Source organism: Pelophylax lessonae (genome assembly GCF_965119305.1).
Source record: "Pelophylax lessonae genome assembly, chromosome: 11".
Taxonomy (NCBI): Eukaryota; Metazoa; Chordata; class Amphibia; order Anura; family Ranidae; genus Pelophylax; species Pelophylax lessonae.
Window position 1 is genome coordinate 1,150,066 of NC_138778.1, and position 21,834 is coordinate 1,171,899.

Below are 21,834 nucleotides of genomic sequence, written 5' to 3' on the forward strand. Positions count from 1 at the left end.
TGTTATACAAGCTGTACACTCACTACTTTACATTGTAGCAAAGTCTCATTTCTTCAGTGTTGTCACATGGGAGGGGTGTACTTACTTCTGTCAGATACTGTATATGTCCCATGCAGCTGGGCAGCAACAGATCACTCCTAACATTGATCTATTTCTGGCTGCAAACAGTCCACTATAAGAGAGAACACTGGGCAGAGCTGTGACATCCTGTCCTATCCTGACCTCCATACCCAATGATAAGCTCCTCCCATCCTGTATACACCCACTGGCTACACAGGAACAGTGCCCCTCCCTGGAAGTGATTGACAGCCCCAGCTCTGTTCCTGTGTGAAGGGTGTGTCTCTTCCCTCCAATCAGCTCTCAGAGCTCTCCTCACTGAGTGTAACTTTGGCTCCCTGCTCTCTGAAAGCTCAGACAAGCTGTATAAATGGTGCTGTAGAGGAGTGAAGAGCACAGATAAACCGGTACAACTTATGTGGGAAGGTTTCATGTGTGTGTGAGTGGAGGCCGGTCAGGATTACATCCACCTTAGAGAACATGAAAACCTCCTTCATTCTCAATCTGCTATTTTCATACCCACAACCACTAAGTGATGCTAACGAGAAGGCTGAAAGGGGGTGTCACCTTTATTGGGCGGGTATTTCGGCTTCTTCCCTCCCCCGACCAGAGCGAGATAATTGCATCGGAATAACATCTCCACGTAGCCGACGCCACCTTCTAGAAACTCTGCAGGAAACAAAAAGTGAGGCCATAAAAAAGATTTACGAGTCGTCAGATCTCCGCCCACAATCGGCTTCCATGGAAGAATCAATAAATGTAGAGGAGGGAGGGGGATGGGAAGGCTGCCGAGCTCAGAACACTTAAAGGGGACCTCCACTCAGGTAAGAGAAGGAAAACACCCCCCAGAGCTCACCGACCTGTGAGACGATCTCTACACTTCTATAACAAAGACCTTCAGCTGGATTAAAGAATTAGTGCGCCTAAAGACAAAGTGGCCCGAATCTATCTACCCATCCCCCCTCCCTTTTCACTGCAGAGCAGAGAGCAGGAGAGGGAGCACGGTACCGGATGGAGGGCGGGAAAGGGAGCACGGTACCGGATGGAGGGCGGGAGAGGGAGCACGGTACCGATTGGAGGGCGGGAGAGGGAGCACGGTACCGATTGGAGGGCGGGAGAGGGAGCACGGTACCGATTGGAGGGCGGGAGAGGGAGCACGGTACCGGATGGAGGGCGGGAGAGGGAGCACGGTACCGGATGGAGGGCGGGAGAGGGAGCACGGTACCGGATGGAGGGCGGGAGAGGGAGCACGGTACCGGATGGAGGGCGGGAGAGGGAGCACGGTACCGGATGGAGGGCGGGAGAGGGAGCACGGTACCGGATGGAGGGCGGGAGAGGGAGCACGGTACCGGATGGAGGGCGGGAGAGGGAGCACGGTACCGGATGGAGGGCGGGAGAGGGAGCACGGTACCGGATGGAGGGCGGGAGAGGGAGCACGGTACCGGATGGAGGGCGGGAGAGGGAGCACGGTACCGGATGGAGGGCGGGAGAGGGAGCACGGTACCGATTGGAGGGCGGGAGAAGGAGCACGGTACCGGATGGAGGGCGGGAGAAGGAGCACGGTACCGGATGGAGGGCGGGAGAGGGAGCACGGTACCGGATGGAGGGCGGGAGAGGGAGCACGGTACCGGATGGAGGGCGGGAGAGGGAGCACGGTACCGGATGGAGGGCGGGAGAGGGAGCACGGTACCGGATGGAGGGCGGGAGAGGGAGCACGGTACCGGATGGAGGGCGGGAGAGGGAGCACGGTACCGGATGGAGGGCGGGAGAGGGAGCACGGTACCGGATGGAGGGCGGGAGAGGGAGCACGGTAACGATTGGAGGGCGGGAGAGGGAGCACGGTACCGATTGGAGGGCGGGAGAGGGAGCACGGTACCGGATGGAGGGCGGGAGAGGGAGCACGGTACCGGATGGAGGGCGGGAGAGGGAGCACGGTACCGATTGGAGGGCGGGAGAGGGAGCACGGTACCGATTGGAGGGCGGGAGAGGGAGCACGGTACCGGATGGAGGGCGGGAGAGGGAGCACGGTACCGGATGGAGGGCGGGAGAGGGAGCACGGTACCGAGTGGAGGGCGGGAGAGGGAGCACGGTACCGGATGGAGGGCGGGAGAGGGAGCACGGTACCGGATGGAGGGCGGGAGAGGGAGCACAGTATGGAGGGCGGGAGAAGAAGCTGCCTCAGTTAACCTTTAAAGTTAACCAGCTGGGCAGTCCTAGCAACCACAGAGGACACTGCTATGGGGAGGGGTGGGGGACAAGGGACACTACTGTACAGGGGGGGGTGCAAGGGACACTACTGTACAGGGGGGGGTGCAAGGGACACTACTGTACAGGGGGGGTGCAAGGGACACTACTGTACAGGGGGGGTGCAAGGGACACTACTGTACAGGGGGGGTGCAAGGGACACTACTGTACGGGGGGGGGTGCAAAGGACACTACTATACGGGGGGGGTGCAAAGGACACTACTATACGGGGGGGGGCAAGGGACGCTACTATACGGGGGGGGCAAGGGACGCTACTATACGGGGGGGGCAAGGGACGCTACTATACGGGGGGGGGCAAGGGAAGCTACTATACGGGGGGATGCAAGGGACACTACTATACGGGGGGGGCAAGGGACGCTACTATATGGGGGGGGGGGGGAGGGAGGCTACTATACGGGGGGGCAAGGGACGCTTCATATACGGGGGGGGTGCAAGGGACACTACTATACGGGGGGGCAAGGGACGCTACTATATGGGGGGGGCAAGGGAAGCTACTATACGGGGGGGTGCAAGGGACGCTACTATACGGGGGGGGGCAAGGGACGCTTCATATACGGGGGGGTGCAAGGGACACTACTATACGGGGGGGTGCAAGGGACACTACTATAGGGGGGGCAGGCGACACTACTGAACGGGGGGGGGGTGTAGGTCTTTCAGGGTTAACCCCTGAAAGGTTGCCTACCCCCGATCTACCCCATGATGCCCCTGCAGTGGGACTGTTAAATATATTCCTTTTGGCAGCTGTCGCTATATATGGCTGCCACTGACTGTGCCTTTCCCCCACTAATGATCAGGAATCACCGTGATTGGTTTCCGATCATGGGATCGCTGTGTCACATCAGCCATGATACGCTCTTATGTCCTTAAAGATGACTTGGGGGGGGGGGGGGGAATGAGCCTTCAGCCTGCAGACGGACTGCAATGTGGCCTGAAGGTGGCAGTGGACAGTCATTGGCCAAAAATATTCCCCTCCGCCGCACTTCGCCCAGAAAATTGTTGCAATTACAAATGTTTCGTCATTCTCGTGTTTCTTTCTTGTGTTTCTATTGGTGTGACACAAAAATCCGACATTCCACGCAAAACTACAAAAAATGGACTTGACAAAACTGGGACCGTCTGAAAATTGTAAGAAAAAAATTGTATTCCAAGTGTGTGCTGCTCCTGTCATTTGTCAATAAAATCACCGATTACCGGGGGCTGACAATATAGAAATCCCACCGGCAACAAATTGATTCAACCTTTCTGTTGTGCGTCTCTGTGTGCCGCATGGAGAAGAGAGAAGAGAGAAGAGAAAGAGTAGCGGGGAATTGTCTGAGGATTGTGGGAAAGGTAAGAAGCCAATCACCAGAGATCTTAATGTTCCTTTATCCACTGTGCCCAGCATTGTCCGCCCGTGGCCCTGTCACCCATACTGACACACAAACATAAAAAAACAAAAACTTACCTGAGGAAGCCAAACTTCTTGAAGAATGCGCTGTGGACAGACGAAACAAAATTACAGCTTTTTGGTAAAGGCCGTCATTCTACTGTTTTCAGAAAAAGAAATGAGTCCTTTAACCACCTCCTGCCCACACTATAGCCAAAAGACGGGTACAGCGTGGGCTCACATTGCCGGGACGTCCTGTGATCAACACCGATTTGTGACTGCTGTGCCCTGTGGATACAGCTCATCACAGATCGGGGTAAAGGGCCAATCACAGAGCTCTCTACCATGTGACCAGCTGTGTCCAATCACAGCTGATCGTAGTGTAAACAGGATTGCCAGTATCTGGCATTTCCATACCAGTATAGGATCTATACTGGTATGGACTTGGTAATGTGTTATGATCTATACTGGTATGGACTGGGTAATGTGTTAGGATCTATACTGGTATGGACTGGGGAATGTGTTAGGATCTATACTGGTATGGACTGGGGAATGTGTTAGGATCTATACTGGTTTGGACTGGGGAATGTGCTAGGATCTATACTGGTATGGACTGGGGAATGTGCTAGGATCTATACTGGTGTGGACTGGGGAATGTGTTAGGATCTATACTGGTATGGACTGGGGAATGTGTTAGGATCTATACTGGTATGGACTGGGGAATGTGTTAGGATCTATACTGGTATGGACTGGATAATGTATTAGGATCTATACTGGTATGGACTGGGTAATGTGTTAGAATCTATACTGGTATGGACTGGGGAATGTGTTAGGATCTATACTGGTATTGACTGGGGAATGTGCTAGGATCTATACTGGTGTGGACTGGGGAATGTGTTAGGATCTATACTGGTATGGACTGGGGAATGTGTTAGGATCTATACAGGTATGGACTGGGGAATGTGTTAGGATCTATACTGGTATGGACTGCGGAATGTGCTAGGATCTATACTGGTGTGGACTGGGGAATGTGTTAGGATCTATACTGGCATGGACTGGGGAATGTGCTAGGATCTATACTGGTATAGACTGGGGAATGTGCTAGGATCTATACTGGTGTGGACTGGGGAATGTGTTAGGATCTATACTGGTATGGACTGGGGAATGTGCTAGGATCTATACTGGTATGGACTGGGTAATGTGATGTGTTAGGATCTATACTGGTATGGACTGGATAATGTGTTAGGATCTATACTGGTATGGACTGGGTAATGTGTTAGGATCAATACTGGTATGGACTGGGGAATGTGTTAGGATCTATACTGGTATGGACTGGGGAATGTGTTAGGATCTATACTGGTATGGACTGGGTAATGTGTTAGGATCAATACTGGTATGGACTGGGGAATGTGTTAGGATCTATACTGGTATGGACTGGATAATGTATTAGGATCTACACTGGTATGGACTGGGTAATGTGTTAGAATCTATACTGGTATGGACTGGGGAATGTGTTAGGATCTATACTGGTATGGACTGGGGAATGTGCTAGGATCTATACTGGTATAGACTGGGGAATGTGTTAGGATCTATACTGGCATGGACTGGGGAATGTGCTAGGATCTATACTGGTATAGACTGGGGAATGTGCTAGGATCTATACTGGTGTGGACTGGGTAATGTGTTAGGATCTATACTGGTATGGACTGGGGAACATGTTAGGAAGGAAAGGATGTCACATGGTTTGATGGAAATGAAAATTATCGCCCTACAGAGGGCTGAATTCCAAAAATCAAAGTGAAAAAACAATGCAGAAGGCGAGTCCATTTTTCTTAAATGTCATTGCAGGACCTGAGAATGGTCCTCAGTAGTTTGTGTGGCCCCCACGTGCTTGTATGCATGCCTGACAACGTCGGGGGATGCTCCTAATGAGACGACGGATGGCATCCTGGGGTATTTCCTCCCAGACCTGGACCAGGGCATCACTGAGCTCCTGAGCAGACTGAGTGCAACAATGTCCCAGAGGTGTTCTATTGGATTTCGGTCAGGCAAGCGTGGGGGTCATTCAATGGTATCAATTCCTCCATCCTCCAGGAACTGGCTGCATACTCTCACCACATGAGGCCGGGCATTGTCGTGCACCAGGAGGAACTCAGGACCCACAGCACCAGGGTAGGGTCTGACAATGGGTCCAAGGATTTCATCTCGATATCTAATGGCAGTCAGGGTGCCATTGTCTAGCCCAGGGATTCCCAAACTACGACCCTCCAGTTGTTCAGGAACTACAATTCCCATCATGCCTAGTCATGTATGTGAATGTCAGTTTAACAAAGCCTCATGGGATGCGTAGTTCCACAACAGCTGCAGGGCCATAGTTTGGGAATCCCTGGTCTAGACTGTAGAGGTCTGTGCCTTCCTCCATGGATTTGCCTCCCCAGACCCTCACTGACCCACCACCAAACCGGTCATACTGAACGATGTTACAGGCAGCATAACGTTCTCCGCGGATTCCCCAGACCCTTTAACGTCTGTCACATGTGCTCAGGGTGAACTCTGCTCTCATCTGTGAAAAGCACAGGGTGCCAGTGGTGGTCCTGCCAATTCTGGTGTTCAATGGCAAATGCCAATCGAGCTCCACAGTGCCGGGCAGTGAGAACAGCGCCCATTAGAGGACGTCAGACCCTCAGGCCACCCCCATGAAGTCTGTTTCTGATGGTTTGGTCAGAGACATTCACACTAGGGGCTGCTGGAGGTCATGTTGTAGGGCTCTGGCAGCGCTCAGCCTGTTCCTCCTTGCACAGAGGAGCAGAGACCGGTCCTGCTGATGGGTTAAGGACCTTCTACAGCCCTGTCCAGCTCTCCTAGAGTAACTGCCGGTCTCCTGGAATCTCCACCATGCTCCTTCTGGCAATTGTACGTATTGATGTGCCATGCTGGAGGAGTTGGACTGCCTGTGCAACCTCAATTGGGTCCAGGTATCTCCTCATGCTACCAGTAGTGACACTGACCACAGCCTAATGCAAAACTAGTGAGAAAACAGTCAGAAAAGATGAAATTTTAGCAAAATGGTCTAGCCTGTTGCATGTTTTTTTCACTTGGATTTTCGGGGTGTCTGAATTTAGCCCTCTGTAGGGTGATAATTTCAATCAAATGGTGTGGCAACCATGCCCCCCCCCCCCAACACATTCCCCAGCCCATACCAGTATAGATCCTAACACATTCCCCAGCCCATACCAGTATAGATCCTAACACATTCCCCAGTCCATACCAGTATAGATCCTAACACATCCCACAGTCCATACCAGTATAGATCCTAACACATTCCCCAGTCCATACCAGTATAGATCCTAACGCATTACACAGTCCATACTAGGGATCGACCGATTATCGACAAAGCCAATATATCGAGGGCCGACATGCACTTTCCCCGATATATCGGAATCGGCCCCAGTGGTTACCGATATTGCCGATATTGTCGTGACGCAATTGCATATGTTGCGCCACATGCCTCCGCACACTGGGACAGCTTCTGCCTTCTTAGGCCACCTCCCTCAGCCTCGTCTGGAGTCGGGACAGTAAGTGTACAGTACACTAAAGTCACAGCCTCGCCAAAGGGTGCCAGCCGGTCACTGACACTGCCAGGCATCAGTCACCGACCCACAAAGGGTGCCAGCCAGCCACCCACACTGCCAGGCGCCATCCACCGACCCACAACAGTGTAACAGCAGCCAGCCACCCCACAACAGGGTGCCATCAAGCCACTCACAGCAGGGCAGGGTGCCAGCAGCCAGCCAGCCATTTTTTTTAACCTTATTGTCTCTTTTAAATTGCAATGGAGAGGGATGAAGACAGAAAGAGTAAAAGTGTGGTCTGGGACTATTTCTCGCCTCAACCATCACCAGGAAAAGCAGCAGTGTGCAACACATGTCCAAACAACATAAGCATGGGATCAGTAACTGCAAAAAACAAAAATATGTCAAATCTTTGGGCCCATCTAAGAGTTCATCATATTGAATTATATCATGCAGCACAGAAAAAACAAAATGAATATCAATGTGATTTTGATTCAATATCTCCTCCACTATCCCAGGCAACAATAAGAGATATGTTTGTGAAAAAAAAAACAGATGTCACTGTCTAGATTCAGATGGAAGATCCCAACTGCTGGACAAAGTAATCAGAGATGATGGTCACCGATAACCAGCCATTTACAATGGTGTCTGACTCTGGATTTAAGCGGTTGATACTGGAGCCAAGCTACACACTGAAGAGTGAGAAGTATTACTGAACCAAAATGCTGGCAAAGCTTCACCAAAAGGTCGTTGAGAAAGTAAAGGCTATGCTGCAACCAGAGAATGCTGGCAACTCTCATTCACGACGGACTGCTGGTCACAGAGTCCGAGTCACTACTCATTCTTACATGCCACTTCATTGACAGCGGATGGACAAAAAGGCAATTGGTGTTGAAGACAAAAGTGATGCAAGGATCCCACACAGCTGAGTACAGTAGAGAAATGTTTCTAGGCATGCTTGAAGAATGGGGAATCAACAAAGACCGAGTGATGCTTGCGCAACTTCGAGACAGTGGAACAAACCTGTGGAAAGGAATGAGGCTTGGTGATACGGTGTTCTGTGAAAAAACCATACCCGTGAGAAAACCATACCCTCGTCACTTCCGGTGCACCTACGGAGGGTATGGATTTATCACGGTAGTGTATGTAATGTTACACTTGCCGCCGTTACATTAACACAGCTCCTCTGCAACATGGGTAATCTCCGCTCCTATCCCTGTCACTTCCCTGATCACGGCTAATAAATATAAAAGCCGACATCTTCGTCATTTACATTTCATACAGCCGCCGCCGCTTTTATATTTATTAGCCGACATCAGGGAAGTGACAGGGAAAGGAGCGGAGATTACCCATGTTGCAGCCGAATTGTTTTAATTTACCCGTCGCAAGTATAACATTACACAGACTTCCGTGATAATTTCATACCCTTCGAGCATGCGCACTTGTCAACTTCTCTGCTGTTCAATGATTTTTCCAGGGCTCTGAGCATGCGCACTGCTACGCTGCTCAGCTGTTTCTGACAGGAAGTGACGAGTGTATGGAATTCTAACGTTACAACGGCAGACCTCTGTGTCATCATGGCACACGACACCCTCCAACTTTCAAATGATGGTCTGACAAGCAAAAGAACTTTGACTGATATGTTTTGAGAAGCATGAAGAGATTAAAAATGTTGTGCTTGCAAGTCTTTTGAATCCTCGATAAAAGAACCATGCTTTCTCTTCTGATGATTTATTGGCAAAGGCAAAACAATGGCTAACAGAAGATATTCAACAGGAGGTTCCTGCCGAAAAGACAAGTCCAGAACACCATTTTTATAATCTGAAAGAGCAGCATGCTGCAAAAACAGACAAATGTCCAAAAATAGGTCCACGACCAGAAAAGAATCTTCATCGTGGTCGAATTTATCAGGACATTGTCTGTGTTTTATTGAGGCCTCATGCGGAGGATTCTTCTGAATCTGCAATAATGAGCCTGGATGATGAACTTCATCTCTATTTGAAGGAACCAGTAATGGACAGAAGAAGTGGTGATCCTCTTCAGTGGTGGAAAGAAAATGAGGCACGCTACAAAAGACTTCTCATGCTAGAAAATACCTTTCTGCTCCTCCTTCCTCGGTAACAAGTGAGCGTGTTTTTAGTGAAGTGGCAGCAATTTATGAAATGAAAAGAAGCCGTTTAACTGGTGAACATGCTGAAATGTTCTGCTTTCTGCACTATAATATTCTTCTACTTAACTGGGAGTATTGAAAGTGTAGTATAGTACTAGTATAGTATAGTATAGTATAGTACTAGTGTCCACTCCAATCCAATCCACTGTCTAGCTTTTTTCTAGCAGTTTAATATGCACTGACTGCAGTGTTAAAAATGTTAATAAACCAGCATTAACATGCTCAGTAACAGATTTGTGTCGAAAATTGTGTTTATTTTGCAAAAAACTTTAAATGGAAAAAAAAAAAAAAAATAAAATAAAAAAATCGGTATCAGTATAAGCAATAAGAAGCCGATATCGGTCGATCACTAGTCCATACCAGTATAGATGCCATTACCCAGTCCATACCAGTATAGATCCTAACACATTATCCAGTCCACACCAGTATAGATCCTAACACATTCCCCAGTCCATACCAGTATAGATCCTAACACATTACCCAGTCCATACCAGTATAGATCCTAACACATTCCCCAGTCCATACCAGTATAGATCCTAACACATTACCCAGTCCATACCAGTATAGATCCTAATACATTACCCAGTCCATACCAGTATAGATCCTAACACATTACCCAGTCCATACCAGTATACATAAAAGAATAAAAGAATGAGATTTTTCCCCATTGAGATCTGATGTGTTTTCAAAGTGTTCCTTTAATTTTTTTGGAGGCGTGTATTACATGGTGGGAGCCAATTTTCTTCAGCTCATTTTTGGAGTTTTTGCGTGGAATGTGTCGGATTTTTGTGTCCCACCAATACAAACACAAGAAAGAAACATTTGCAATTGCAACAATTTCTGGGCAAAGTGGTGCGTTATCTGACAGAAATGCAGGGTGCAATGTGACTGGCCACGATTGTAGCTCTTTTTAATATAGTAATTGTCAGATACAAACAGTATTAAAATACATAATAAAAAGCACAGGGAATATTATAAAAATAAAAAAACAAACAAACAACTGTTCACAGAATTAAAGTGGAATGCCACTGAATGACACCAATGATGGGGCACTATTCCTCCCACTGACACCAATGATGGGGCACTATTCCTCCCACTGACGCCAATGATGGAGAACTATTCCTCCCACTGACACCAATGATGGGGCACTATTCCAACCACTGACACCAATGATGGGGCACTATTCCTCCCACTGACACCAATGATGGGACACTATTCCTCCCACTGACACCAATGATGGGGCACTATTCCTCCCACTGACACCAATGATGGGGCACTATTCCTCCCACTGACACCAATGATGGGGCACTATTCCTCCCACTGACACCAATGATGGGGCACTATTCCTCCCACTGACACCAATGATGGGGCACTATTCCTCCCACTGACGCCAATGATGGGGCACTATTCCTCCCACTGACGCCAATGATGGAGAACTATTCCTCCCACTGACACCAATGATGGGGCACTATTCCTCCCACTGACACCAATGACGGGGCACTATTCCTCCCACTGACACCAATGACGGGGCACTATTCCTCCCACTGACGCCAATGATGGGGCACTAGTCCTCCCACTGACGCCAATGATGGGGCACTAGTCCTCCCACTGACGCCAATGATGGGGCACTAGTCCTCCCACTGACGCCAATGATGGGGCACTATTCCTCCCACTGACACCAATGATGGGGCACTATTCCTCCCACTGACGCCAATGATGGGGCACTATTCCTCCCACTGACACCAATGATGGGGCACTATTCCTCCCACTGACACCAATGATGGGGCACTATTCCTCCCACTGACACCAATGATGGGGCACTATTCCTCCCACTGACGCCAATGATGGAGAACTATTCCTCCCACTGACACCAATGATGGGGCACTATTCCTCCCACTGACACCAATGACGGGGCACTATTCCTCCCACTGACACCAATGACGGGGCACTATTCCTCCCACTGACACCAATGATGGGACACTATTCCTCCCACTGACACCAATGATGGGGCACTATTCCTCCCACTGACACCAATGATGGGGCACTATTCCTCCCACTGACACCAATGACGGGGCACTATTCCTCCCACTGACACCAATGATGGGGCACTATTCCTCCCACTGACACCAATGATGGGACACTATTCCTCCCACTGACACCAATGATGGGGCACTAGTCCTCCCACTGACACCAATGATGGTCACGAGAAAATATGAATGGATACCAAAGTATGTAGTAGTGATTGCACCACACGAGGTATCGCCGTGAACCTTAGAGAGAGAGCAAGAGTTCTAGCACCAGATCTCCTCTGGAACTCTAAGGCCCCTTTCACAATTGTGCGACTTAAACAGTGGGTAGGCTGGCGCGCAGGGTGGTTACTAGAGATCAGTGTGACCAGCATATAATAAAATTGTCATAACTCTAGATGACAATGGTGGAAGTGTGCATAAAACATACTGTGAGGGTATGGAAGTCCATGAAGGAAAAAAAGAGGCAGTCCGCAACAAAGGGCAAGCTCCACAACACAGGCTCTGTGAAAAGGATGAGAGAAAAGAAACACGGAGCGCCTCTAAGTGCAGTCTGCTTTAATCCACGATTACACGTACGATATAACAACTCACATGGGTACAGTTGTGTGTAAGGCTCAAAACAATGGTGGTGGCAGATGGCAGTAAAGCCAGTATCCGAAGGTGGAATACGGGTGGAAGCCGAGGGATACAGCGGGAAGACAGACTGAGCCGGCCGTTGTCATTTGGTACTTCCGCGTGTCGGGCTGGAACGCAGCACAATGCCGCGTGACGTCAAAGTCAATGGGAAGAACACGACGCGTTTCAGAGCATGCGCCAAGCTCACAGCGAGCTCTTTTTTCAATTGTGAATGCCGATAGGTGGACAGGAGCCTTTTTGATATCATCAGGAAGAATGGGGAGTGCCTTGGCAATCAACGCCACTAATACACCAGGCAGTGGAATGAATTGTCAGATTGTAACACTGGGCATCAAGGATTACATGTGCGATAAAAACACATTCTAATAAGCCCAAATATCTTATGGTCGTAATACAATAATGTGATTACAAAGAATTATAAAAACGAATTAAAAACTCAGTTTAACAATATGATGAAGTAATGGAACAATATGGAATATACAAGGGAGGAAATACTCCTGGAAGTTGAAATAAAAGTAAGGAAGAAAATAAGAATAAATGTATAGAATAAAGTAAAAATTGAAGCGGAAATGTAGGAATGATATAGGAAATGAAAATGAAAATAAAAAAACAAATATAAGTGTAAATAAAAATAAATAATAAAACGCAAAAATAAAATAAAAATACAAATGAAAATGAAAAATGAGAGTGTAAATAAATTAATAATAATGGATGGGATAAACAATAATTAAAATGAATGCTAAAAGATATGGACATGCAGCTAAAGAATAGTACTGATTTCTAGCTCCTCATTGAGGCCATGTGGCTTGAGCGTATTTAGGCTATAAATCCAAATAGTCTCACGCTGACATAATTTGGAAAAGCGTTGAGCCTCTGAGAATTTATTGGGAATGGCCTCCAAGATCCAGACACGCAATCCCTCGGTGGATCCGTTATGGGTTTCTAAAAAGGGTCTGGGAACGCTGTGCTTATCTGAGCCTTCTTCAATAAGCCAGGGATGTTTACCAAAGCGTTTTGTCGGAGAGGACATATTGTGCGGCCTACGTATAATAAGTTACAGGGACAAGTTATACAATAAACTACATAGTGCGTTGAACAATTGAAGAAATTGAACAGATAAGTCTGACCATTATGAGTGAAAGATTTTTGTCCGTAGGTGATAAAGTCACAAGTTTTGAGGAGTTTTTTCTTGCACGGATACATTCCTTTAAGAGGAATAAGATTTAATGGATAGGCTGTTTTTTGTTTTGGTAGTTCGCGGGGGGGGCAATTTTATTTTTGAGTGTAGGGGCTTCTACGGTAGGTGATTTTTGGTCGTGGATCAAGAATGTTCTTAAGGTGAGGGTCTTGTAGTAATATGGTCCAGTGTCTATTCAGGATTCCTTCCATCTTTTTGTACTTGTTGTGGAATCTAGTTATAAATATGGCGGGGGGGAGGATCCCCTACAGGTTTTTTAGTTTTAGGTGGTTTACCATCATAATATATTCTACAAGCCTGGTCTACTATATCAGAGGGATAACCCTCATCAAGAAACTTTTGTTTCAAGTGGGGGAGCTCTGAGCAGTATAGTCTTGGTCTCTTGTACAATTCTGTCGAAGCCGATAGAATTGTCCTTTGGTATATTCACCCATGCAGGATGATGACAACTCTTATAATGAAGTTAAGAGTTTCCGGCCGTAGGTTTAGTATAATTACGGGCAAAGATCTGCTGATTATCATGGCCTAACTCAAGGTAGGGTTTGGATTCAAAAGTGAAGGAGAGGCCTAAACGGTTATCATTGCAATATTGCACAAAAGTTTCTATATCAGAGGCCTGACCATCCCATATAATGAAGATGGCATCAATGTATCTGCCGAAAAAAATTAAATGTTTTGCGAATGGGTTATTTTTCCATATGTAGAGGTCTTCCCAATATCCCATGGTTAAATTGGTGTATGAGGGGGCCAAATTAGCACCCATTGCCGTACCATTAATTTGAAGATAAGGCTGGCCATACACTATACAATTTTCTTGTTCAACTTTCCTTTAGATTTACCAAAACCATGTAATATAGGGCAAACCTAAACACTTTCAATTTGTATGCAGTCAGGCAGGCCCTTGCACTACATAGTTTAAGGTAAATCTAAAGGACATTGAATAAGAAAATTGTATAGTGTATGGCCAGCCTAATAGTCACCATCAAACTGAAAATAATTGTGAGTTAAACAGAATTGAGTGGAGTCTAGAATGAATGAGGTCTGTAAAGGATGAAGCGATGTGTCCTGAAGAAAATGCTGAATGGCAGTTATATCTACATGATGGGGTATGGATGTGTATAGTGAATTTACATCGAGTGATAGCCACATGTAGTTTCCTTCCCATGAATATGGTTTTTATTTTTATTTACATTTATATTTGTTTATTTTTATTTTCATTTCCTATATCATTCCTGCATTTACACTTCAATTTTTACTTTATTCTATACATTTATTCTTATTTTCTTCCTTACTTTTATTTCAACTTCCAGGAGTATTTCCTCCCTTGTATATTCCATATTGTTCCATTACTTCATCATATTGTTAAACTGAGTTTTTAATTCGTTTTATAATTCTTTGTAATCACATTATTGTATTACGACCATAAGATATTTGGGCTTATTAGAATGTGTTTTTATCGCACATGTAATCCTTGATGCCCAGCGTTACAATCTGACAATTCATTTCACTGCCCGGTCTATTAGTGGCGTTGATTGCCAAGGCACTCCCCATTCTTCCTGATGATATAAAAAAGGCTCCTGTCCACCTATCAGCATTCACAGTTGAAAAAAAGAGTGCGCATGCTCGCTGTGAGCTTGGCGCATGCTCTGAAACACGTCGTGTTCTTCCCATTGACTTTGGTGACGTCACGCGGCTTTGTGCTGCGTTCCAGCCCGACCCGCGGAAGTACCGGATTCTGGATGACAACGGCCGGCTCAGTCTGCCTTCCCGCTGTATCCCTCGGCTTCCACCCGTATTCCACCTTCGGATACTGGCTTTACTGCCATCTGCCGCCACCATTGTTTTGAGCCTTACACACAACTGTACCCATGTGAGTTGTTATATCGTACGTGTAATCGTGGATTAAAGCAGACTGCAGTTAGAGGCGCTCCGTGTTTCTTTTCTCACAATTGTGCGACTTGTCCTTCTACTTGGGCCTGCAAAGTCACATGACAGGTCGTACTCCATGATTTCCAATGAGTACCGTTCATATCATTGAGACTTCAGGTCGTAACGACTTTAAAGTATTCCCTGCACTACTTTGGTCCAACTTTGATGCGTTTTGAGGTCCAGACACCTCCAGATTACACAGACATTGCTAAAAGTCCAGTCACACTCGTGTTAAAATCACGTCAAAAATTGCATGACTTTTAGGTCGCACAAGTCTGAAAGGGGCCTAAACTGGTAACCTGTCAAAGATTTTAAAGCGTCACCTATGGAGATTTTTTTAGGTATCGCAGTTTGGCGCCATTCCGCAGGTGGACACAATTGTAAAGCATGGCATGTATGGTATCCATTACCTCAGCGCAACGCCATCTTTATTATTTTACCTCAAAAATTGGGTAATATATTGTGTTCAATAAAAAAACTCTTTAACCACTTGCCTACCAGGCACTCCCCCCTCCCTGCCCAGGCCAATTTTCTGATTTCAGTCACACTTTGAATGACAATTGCGCCGGCATGCAACACTGTACCCATATAACATTTTTATAATTTTTTTTTTTTTTACACAGATAGATTTCTTTTGGGGTTACTTCACCACTGGGGTTTATTTTTTGCTAAACAAAACAAAATTTTTAATAAAAAAAAGAAGAGGGGGGAAACTCTTTACATCTAGAGGAGGGGGGCGCTCTATGTCTAGAGGAAAAGAGATTTTGTCTCCAAATACAGAAAGGTTTCTTCACAGTAAGAGCTGTGAAAATATGGAATAGACTCCCTCCAGAGGTGGTTCTGGCCAGCTCAGTAGATTGCTATAAGAAAGTCCTGGATTTTTTCCTGGGTGTAATATAATATAACTGGGTAATATTTATAGGTAAAGTTGATCCAGGGAATATCCGATTGCCTCTCAGGGGATCAGGAACAAAAATTTTTCTCCTGCTGTAGCAAATTCGATCATGCATTTCTGGGGTTTTTCTCCTTTCTCTGGATCAACTGCGGGTATAGGATTGTGTATATGGGAGTGTATGGTTGGGGAGGGTATAGGATTGTGTATATGGGATTGTATGGTTGGGGGGGGTATAGGATTGTGTATATGGGATTGTATGGTTGGGGCGGGTATAGGATTTTGTATATGGGATTGTATGGTTGGGGCAGGTATAGGATTGTGTATATGGGATTGTATGGTTGGGGTGGGTATAGGATTGTGTATATGGGATTGTATGGTTGGGGAGGGTATAGGATTGTGTATATGGGATTGTATGGTTGGGGAGGGTATAGGATTGTGTATATGGGAGTGTATGGTTGGGGAGGGAATAGGATTGTGTATATGGGATTGTATGGTTGGGGCGGGTATAGGCTTGTGTATAGGGGATTGTATGGTTGGGGCGGGTATAGGATGGTGTATATGGGATTGTATGGTTGGGGTGGGTATAGGCTTGTGTATAGGGGATTGTATGGTTGGGGCGGGTATAGGATGGTGTATATGGGATTGTATGGTTGGGGCGGGTATAGGATGGTGTATATGGGATTGTATGGTTGGGGCGGGTATAGGATGGTGTATATGGGATTGTATGGTTGGGGCGGGTATAGGATTGTGTATATGGGATTGTATGGTTGGGGCGGGTATAGGATGGTGTATATGGGATTGTATGGTTGGGGCGGGTATAGGATTGTGTATATGGGATTGTATGGTTGGGGCGGGTATAGGATTGTGTATATGGGATTTTATGGTTGGGGTAGGTATAGGATTGTGTATATGGGATTGCATGGTTGGGGTGGGTATAGAATTGTGTATATGGGATTGTATGGTTGGGGTGAGTATAGGATTGTGTATATGGGATTGTATGGTTGGGGAGGGTATAGGATTGTGTATAGGGGATTGTATGGTTGGGGTGAGTATAGGATTGTGTATATGGGATTGTATGGTTGGGGAGGGTATAGGATTGTGTATATGGGATTGTATGGTTGGGGAGGGTATAGGATTGTGTATATGGGATTGTATGGTTGGGGCGGGTATAGGATTGTGTATATGGGATTGTATGGTTGGGGAGGGTATAGGATTGTGTATAGGGGATTGTATGGTTGGGGCGGGTATAGGATTGTGTATAGGGGATTGTACGATTGGGTTTTTCTTTTATTGGTTGAGCCAGATGGACTTGTGTCTTTTTTTAACCTGACTATGTAACTAAGTTTCCGTTTTCCTCCCTCACCGATGTACACTGATTTTCCTCTTTGCCGTTTCCTGGCTCTCCTCATGCTGTGACAGTGAGGAAAGGAATGCTGATAACCAGCGAGTGATCAGCTGCTGATTTATTGATCTATATATTTATAGAATATGTTTGGGAGTTGCAATTCATTTTCTGGCAAACAATTCTGATTTTGACATGAAGGAGAGAAATGTTAGAAGTGGCCTGGCAGGCAAGTAGTTATAATGTGTGACTGACTGATGGAAGCTGACGCTCAGCGGTGGGCGGAGCTTTACCTTGTTTCTCCTTTTCCTTCAGCGGATCGGTGTTATAAACCCGGAATCCATTCTCCATCCCGCATGCAAAGCACCCTGGGGGAACAAGGAAAGATCATATGAAACGGATGCCAGATCAGAGCCCAGGATCAGATTATTATTTTACATCCAAAATAGAAGAGCAGCGTCAGAAATGAGAACTGTCTGTGTTGCCTTTCCCGTTCTCTTACCCCTCTCATAACATTCTTATTCTATTATAAAATGACTACTTCACCCATCAGTCTTAGGGAGGGATAATCTTACCTGACAATTCTGAGGGGTGTCAGGAATCATGAGTGACATCACTGTGGGAGGGGCCTGTTATCAAGGTGGGTGTGCACAACACAGCTGAGAGGAAAGCAAATATTCACAGCCTTCACTACAGCCGGCATCCCTGGAAGGATCTAGAATAATGTCCCCAGCTGGGGTGCAGGAAGGGAGGTCACTGGGAATATAGACAGGGCAACTACAGCTCCCAGCATACCCCCCAGCGCAGGATTTATATTACTGCAGAGGAGTGACGGCGGCATTTTATGACATCCGATACCCAACCCATTCAACTCCTAAAAGAATACCCTGCCTCTGATCAAATGGCACGATCAATAAAGTTGTGTTTGTTGTCAGTCACTTCGCCACGGGCAGCGCAGCTCTGGACACCCCGCCGCGGGCAGCGCAACTCAGGACACCCCCCCGCGGGCAGAGCAACTCAGGACACCCCGCCGCGGGCAGCGCAACTCAGGACACCCCGCCGCGGGCAGCGCAACTCAGGACACCCCGCCCCCCCCGCGGGCAGAGCAGCTCAGGACACCCCGACGCGGGCAGCGCAGCTCTGGACACCCCGACGCGGGCAGCACAGCTCTGGACACCATTATATGAATGTTCACAGGAAAATGGAATATCATACTTACCGTAATTTTCCTTTCCTGGTGCCTATCCATGGCAGCATACCTGTGATAGAGCTCCGCCTCTACTCCGCCTTCAGGACTAGTGAATAGCTTAAAAGAAAGACGCCCCCTACTCCCAGCATTCTCCTGTGATATAGAATACCGAGGGTGGGAGCGTATGCTGCCATGGATAGGCACCAGGAAAGGAAAATTACGGTAAGTATGATACAATTTTCCGTTTTCCTAACGCCTCCATGGCAGCATACCTGTGATAAATAACTCGCTGACAAAAGGGTGGGTAGATGGTAAAAACACAAAGAAATATTTTTTAGATGAAGAAAGGGCTTCCTGCATTGCCCTTCTTTCAAAAACTCTACAGTGGTGAGCGTTCCAGGGTCAACTCTATAATGTTTTATAAATGTGTGCTGGGACGACCATGTGGCAGCCCTGCAGATGGTATCCAGGGAGACGTTCGCTCTGGCTGCCCGTGAGGCAGAAATCGATCTCGTTGTATGAACCTTCACCTGCTCCGGAGGAACCATGCCTTTAGCCCTGTACACTTTACATATTTGTTTGACAATCCAGGATGCAAGAGTCCTGATAGAGGCTTCCTTCCCTCTGTTTTTTCCCCATGGGATAACGAATAGCCTGTTAGATCTTCTACATTTGTCTGTAGCCTCGAGATACTTCTTGAGGACTTTCGCCATGTCCAAGCTTGGGTCTATTTCTGACTGGGAAAAAAAAAAACTGGCAAGGCCCATGGTTCCCTGAGGTGACTTGCGGTAGAGATTTTAGGGGTAAAACCTTGAATAGGTCGCAGTTCCACTCTGTCTGGAAAGAAAGAAACGTGATGCTCTCCGATTCCCAGGGCTTGCAATTCCGATATCCTCCTGCCAGATGTAATGGCTAGAAGAAAGGCCATTTTTAAGGATAAGTTCCAAATCGATATTTGTTCCATAGAAGCAAAAGGATGTTCGGCCAGAGCTTCCAGGATTAGAGTAGGGTCACATTTTTGAAAGATGCCCCTGACCAGAAGGCGGAACTTTAAAGTGGAGTTCCACCCTAAATTTATACTTACCTCCATCTTCTCGCTCCGGGTCACCTGAAAAGCAAATGGATAATCGCAGTTTTTTTTTTTTTTTTTTTTTTACTTACCTTGTAGAGAAAATATACGTACCTTACTTCCTTCTTCCTCCCCTCGGCGGCCGCGGCGATTCGTCACTTCCTGCCTTTTGCAATGATTCCTGGGAGCTGAACGTCATCGCTCCCAGGAATCATTGCACCTGCACCAGCCCCGACGTCAGTTCCGGGGCGCGCGCGCGTCATTCCCTTCTAAACAGCTTCTGGGCATGCACCGGAAGTGACGTCGGGCCCGGTGCAGTGCATCGTGGGACCGAAGAAGGAGGAAGAGGACGGAAGAGGATCGCGCTGGCTTCAAGCTGCCCACACCTGAGATGGCAGCGCTGGACAAGACATGTTCAAGGTAAATATTTCTCCCAAAAGGTAAGTGCAGCCCGGGACAGATCAGAGGCTATCCATTGTGGAATGTGCTAGCCCTGACTGTCCCAGGGGTATTTTTATTAAAAAATGTATAACCAGGGTGGAACTCCGCTTTAACACCCCTCTAAGTAACGTAGATACGAGAGGGTTGACCGCCCTTCTTGAATTTGTTGCCACAGATAATGCGGCCACCTGGACCTTTAATGAACTGAGACCTAGGCCAAGTCTGGTCTGTAGGAACCCCAAAATATTGGAGACTAAAGGCGAGAATCAAATTTTTTTTTTTTCCAGGTCGCAAAGGTTTGGAACTTTTCCTAGACTCTTGAGTAGATGGAGTTGTGGATGGATTCCTTGTTTGAAGGAGTGTCAAAATGACTTCCGGGGAACAGCCTAAGGCTTAAAGCCTCCGCCACTGAATTTCCACACCCGTGGATACAGTCTGTGCGGGTTTGGATGAGAGACTCTGCCCTGCTGTAGAAGTTGAGGGAACAGGGGAAGTGCCAGGTGTGCTCATAGACAGCCGCATGGCTAGCGGAAACCAAGGTCTCCTGGGCCAATAAGGGAGAATTGCCAGGATGTGTACTGGTTCCTTCAGGAGCCTCAGGAAGGATTTTAGAATAAGAGGGCGAGGTGGGAAGGCATACCCTGTGTCGAAGTCCCAGGTGCATGTCAGAGCATCCACTGCTTCCACCTGGGGGTGTGGAAACGGGAGATAAATCTGGGAAGCTTGGTGTTCCACGAGCAAGAGGATGTCGTCCAGGTAATGATATACCCGTAGGCCCTTTTCCCTGAGAAGGGCTATGGTAGAGACCAGGACCTTTGTGAAGACTTGAGAAGTGCATAGGCCGAATGGAAGGCACTGAAACTGAAGATGTAGATGCCCCACTGCAAACCTCAGGTATCTCTGAAAGGACAGAGAAATTGGAATATGCAGATAGGCATTCTGAAGATTTATTGAGAGTAACCAATCCTTTGGTTGTACTCCTTAGATTATCGTCTGCAGAGATTCCATCTTGAAACTTTCTAGATCGATATGTCGATAGAGCTTTCTCAGGTATATTAAGTAACTAAAAACCTGTACATTGCTCCGAAGGGGACACTGGAACCACTGCGCTCTGTACTTGGAGAGACGTTATAAACTGCAGAAGAGCTTCCGCTTTTTGTGGTGATGTTGGGATCTCTGTCCTCTTGAGGAGGTTGAGGAGAGAATATCCAGTAGTGTCCGCGTAGCGGACAGATCCACCTGAGGATATTTCCAGTGATTGGCGATCTGGTGAAATACGTGCGGATGCAGGGCCCATTCATTGTTGTACAGACAAGAACTGGAGAGAATGTCCGCTTGATTGTTTAGCCTGCCTGGGAGATACACTGCTCTGAGGTCTAGGAGATTCCTCTCTGCCCAGAGCATGATCGGTTCTACTTCTAACAGAAGCGACCTGCTGCAAGTCCCGCCATGTTTTTGAATATAGGAGACTGCTGCCCTGTTGTCAAGCCGTAGAAGGACTCTCTTGCCTCTGAAGTGGGGAGCTAGAGAGGTTAAGGCTAGGAATGCCCCTCAAATCCAGGATGTTCGAGACTAGGCTCTCGGCTTGAAAGGACCATCTTCCCTGGACCTCGATGTTTCTCGCAATGGGCTCCCCACCCTTTTCCGCTGGCATCTGAAGTAATTGTGGTCCAGG

At 47.2% G+C, this 21,834-nt stretch overlaps 1 protein-coding gene across 1 annotated transcript in view; it reads right to left on the reverse strand.

Annotated features, from left to right (window-relative positions):
* The window catches only part of WDR45B (WD repeat domain 45B), a 42,754-nt gene extending 24,926 nt beyond the window's left edge, over positions 1-17,828 (reverse strand). Inside the window, 2 exon segments of the mRNA XM_082272940.1 lie at positions 625-726; positions 17,754-17,828. Of these exon segments, the coding sequence (XP_082129066.1) occupies positions 625-726; positions 17,754-17,811 (160 nt within the window). The 5' untranslated portion in view covers positions 17,812-17,828.
* Between the last annotated feature and the right edge of the window lie 4,006 nt (positions 17,829-21,834).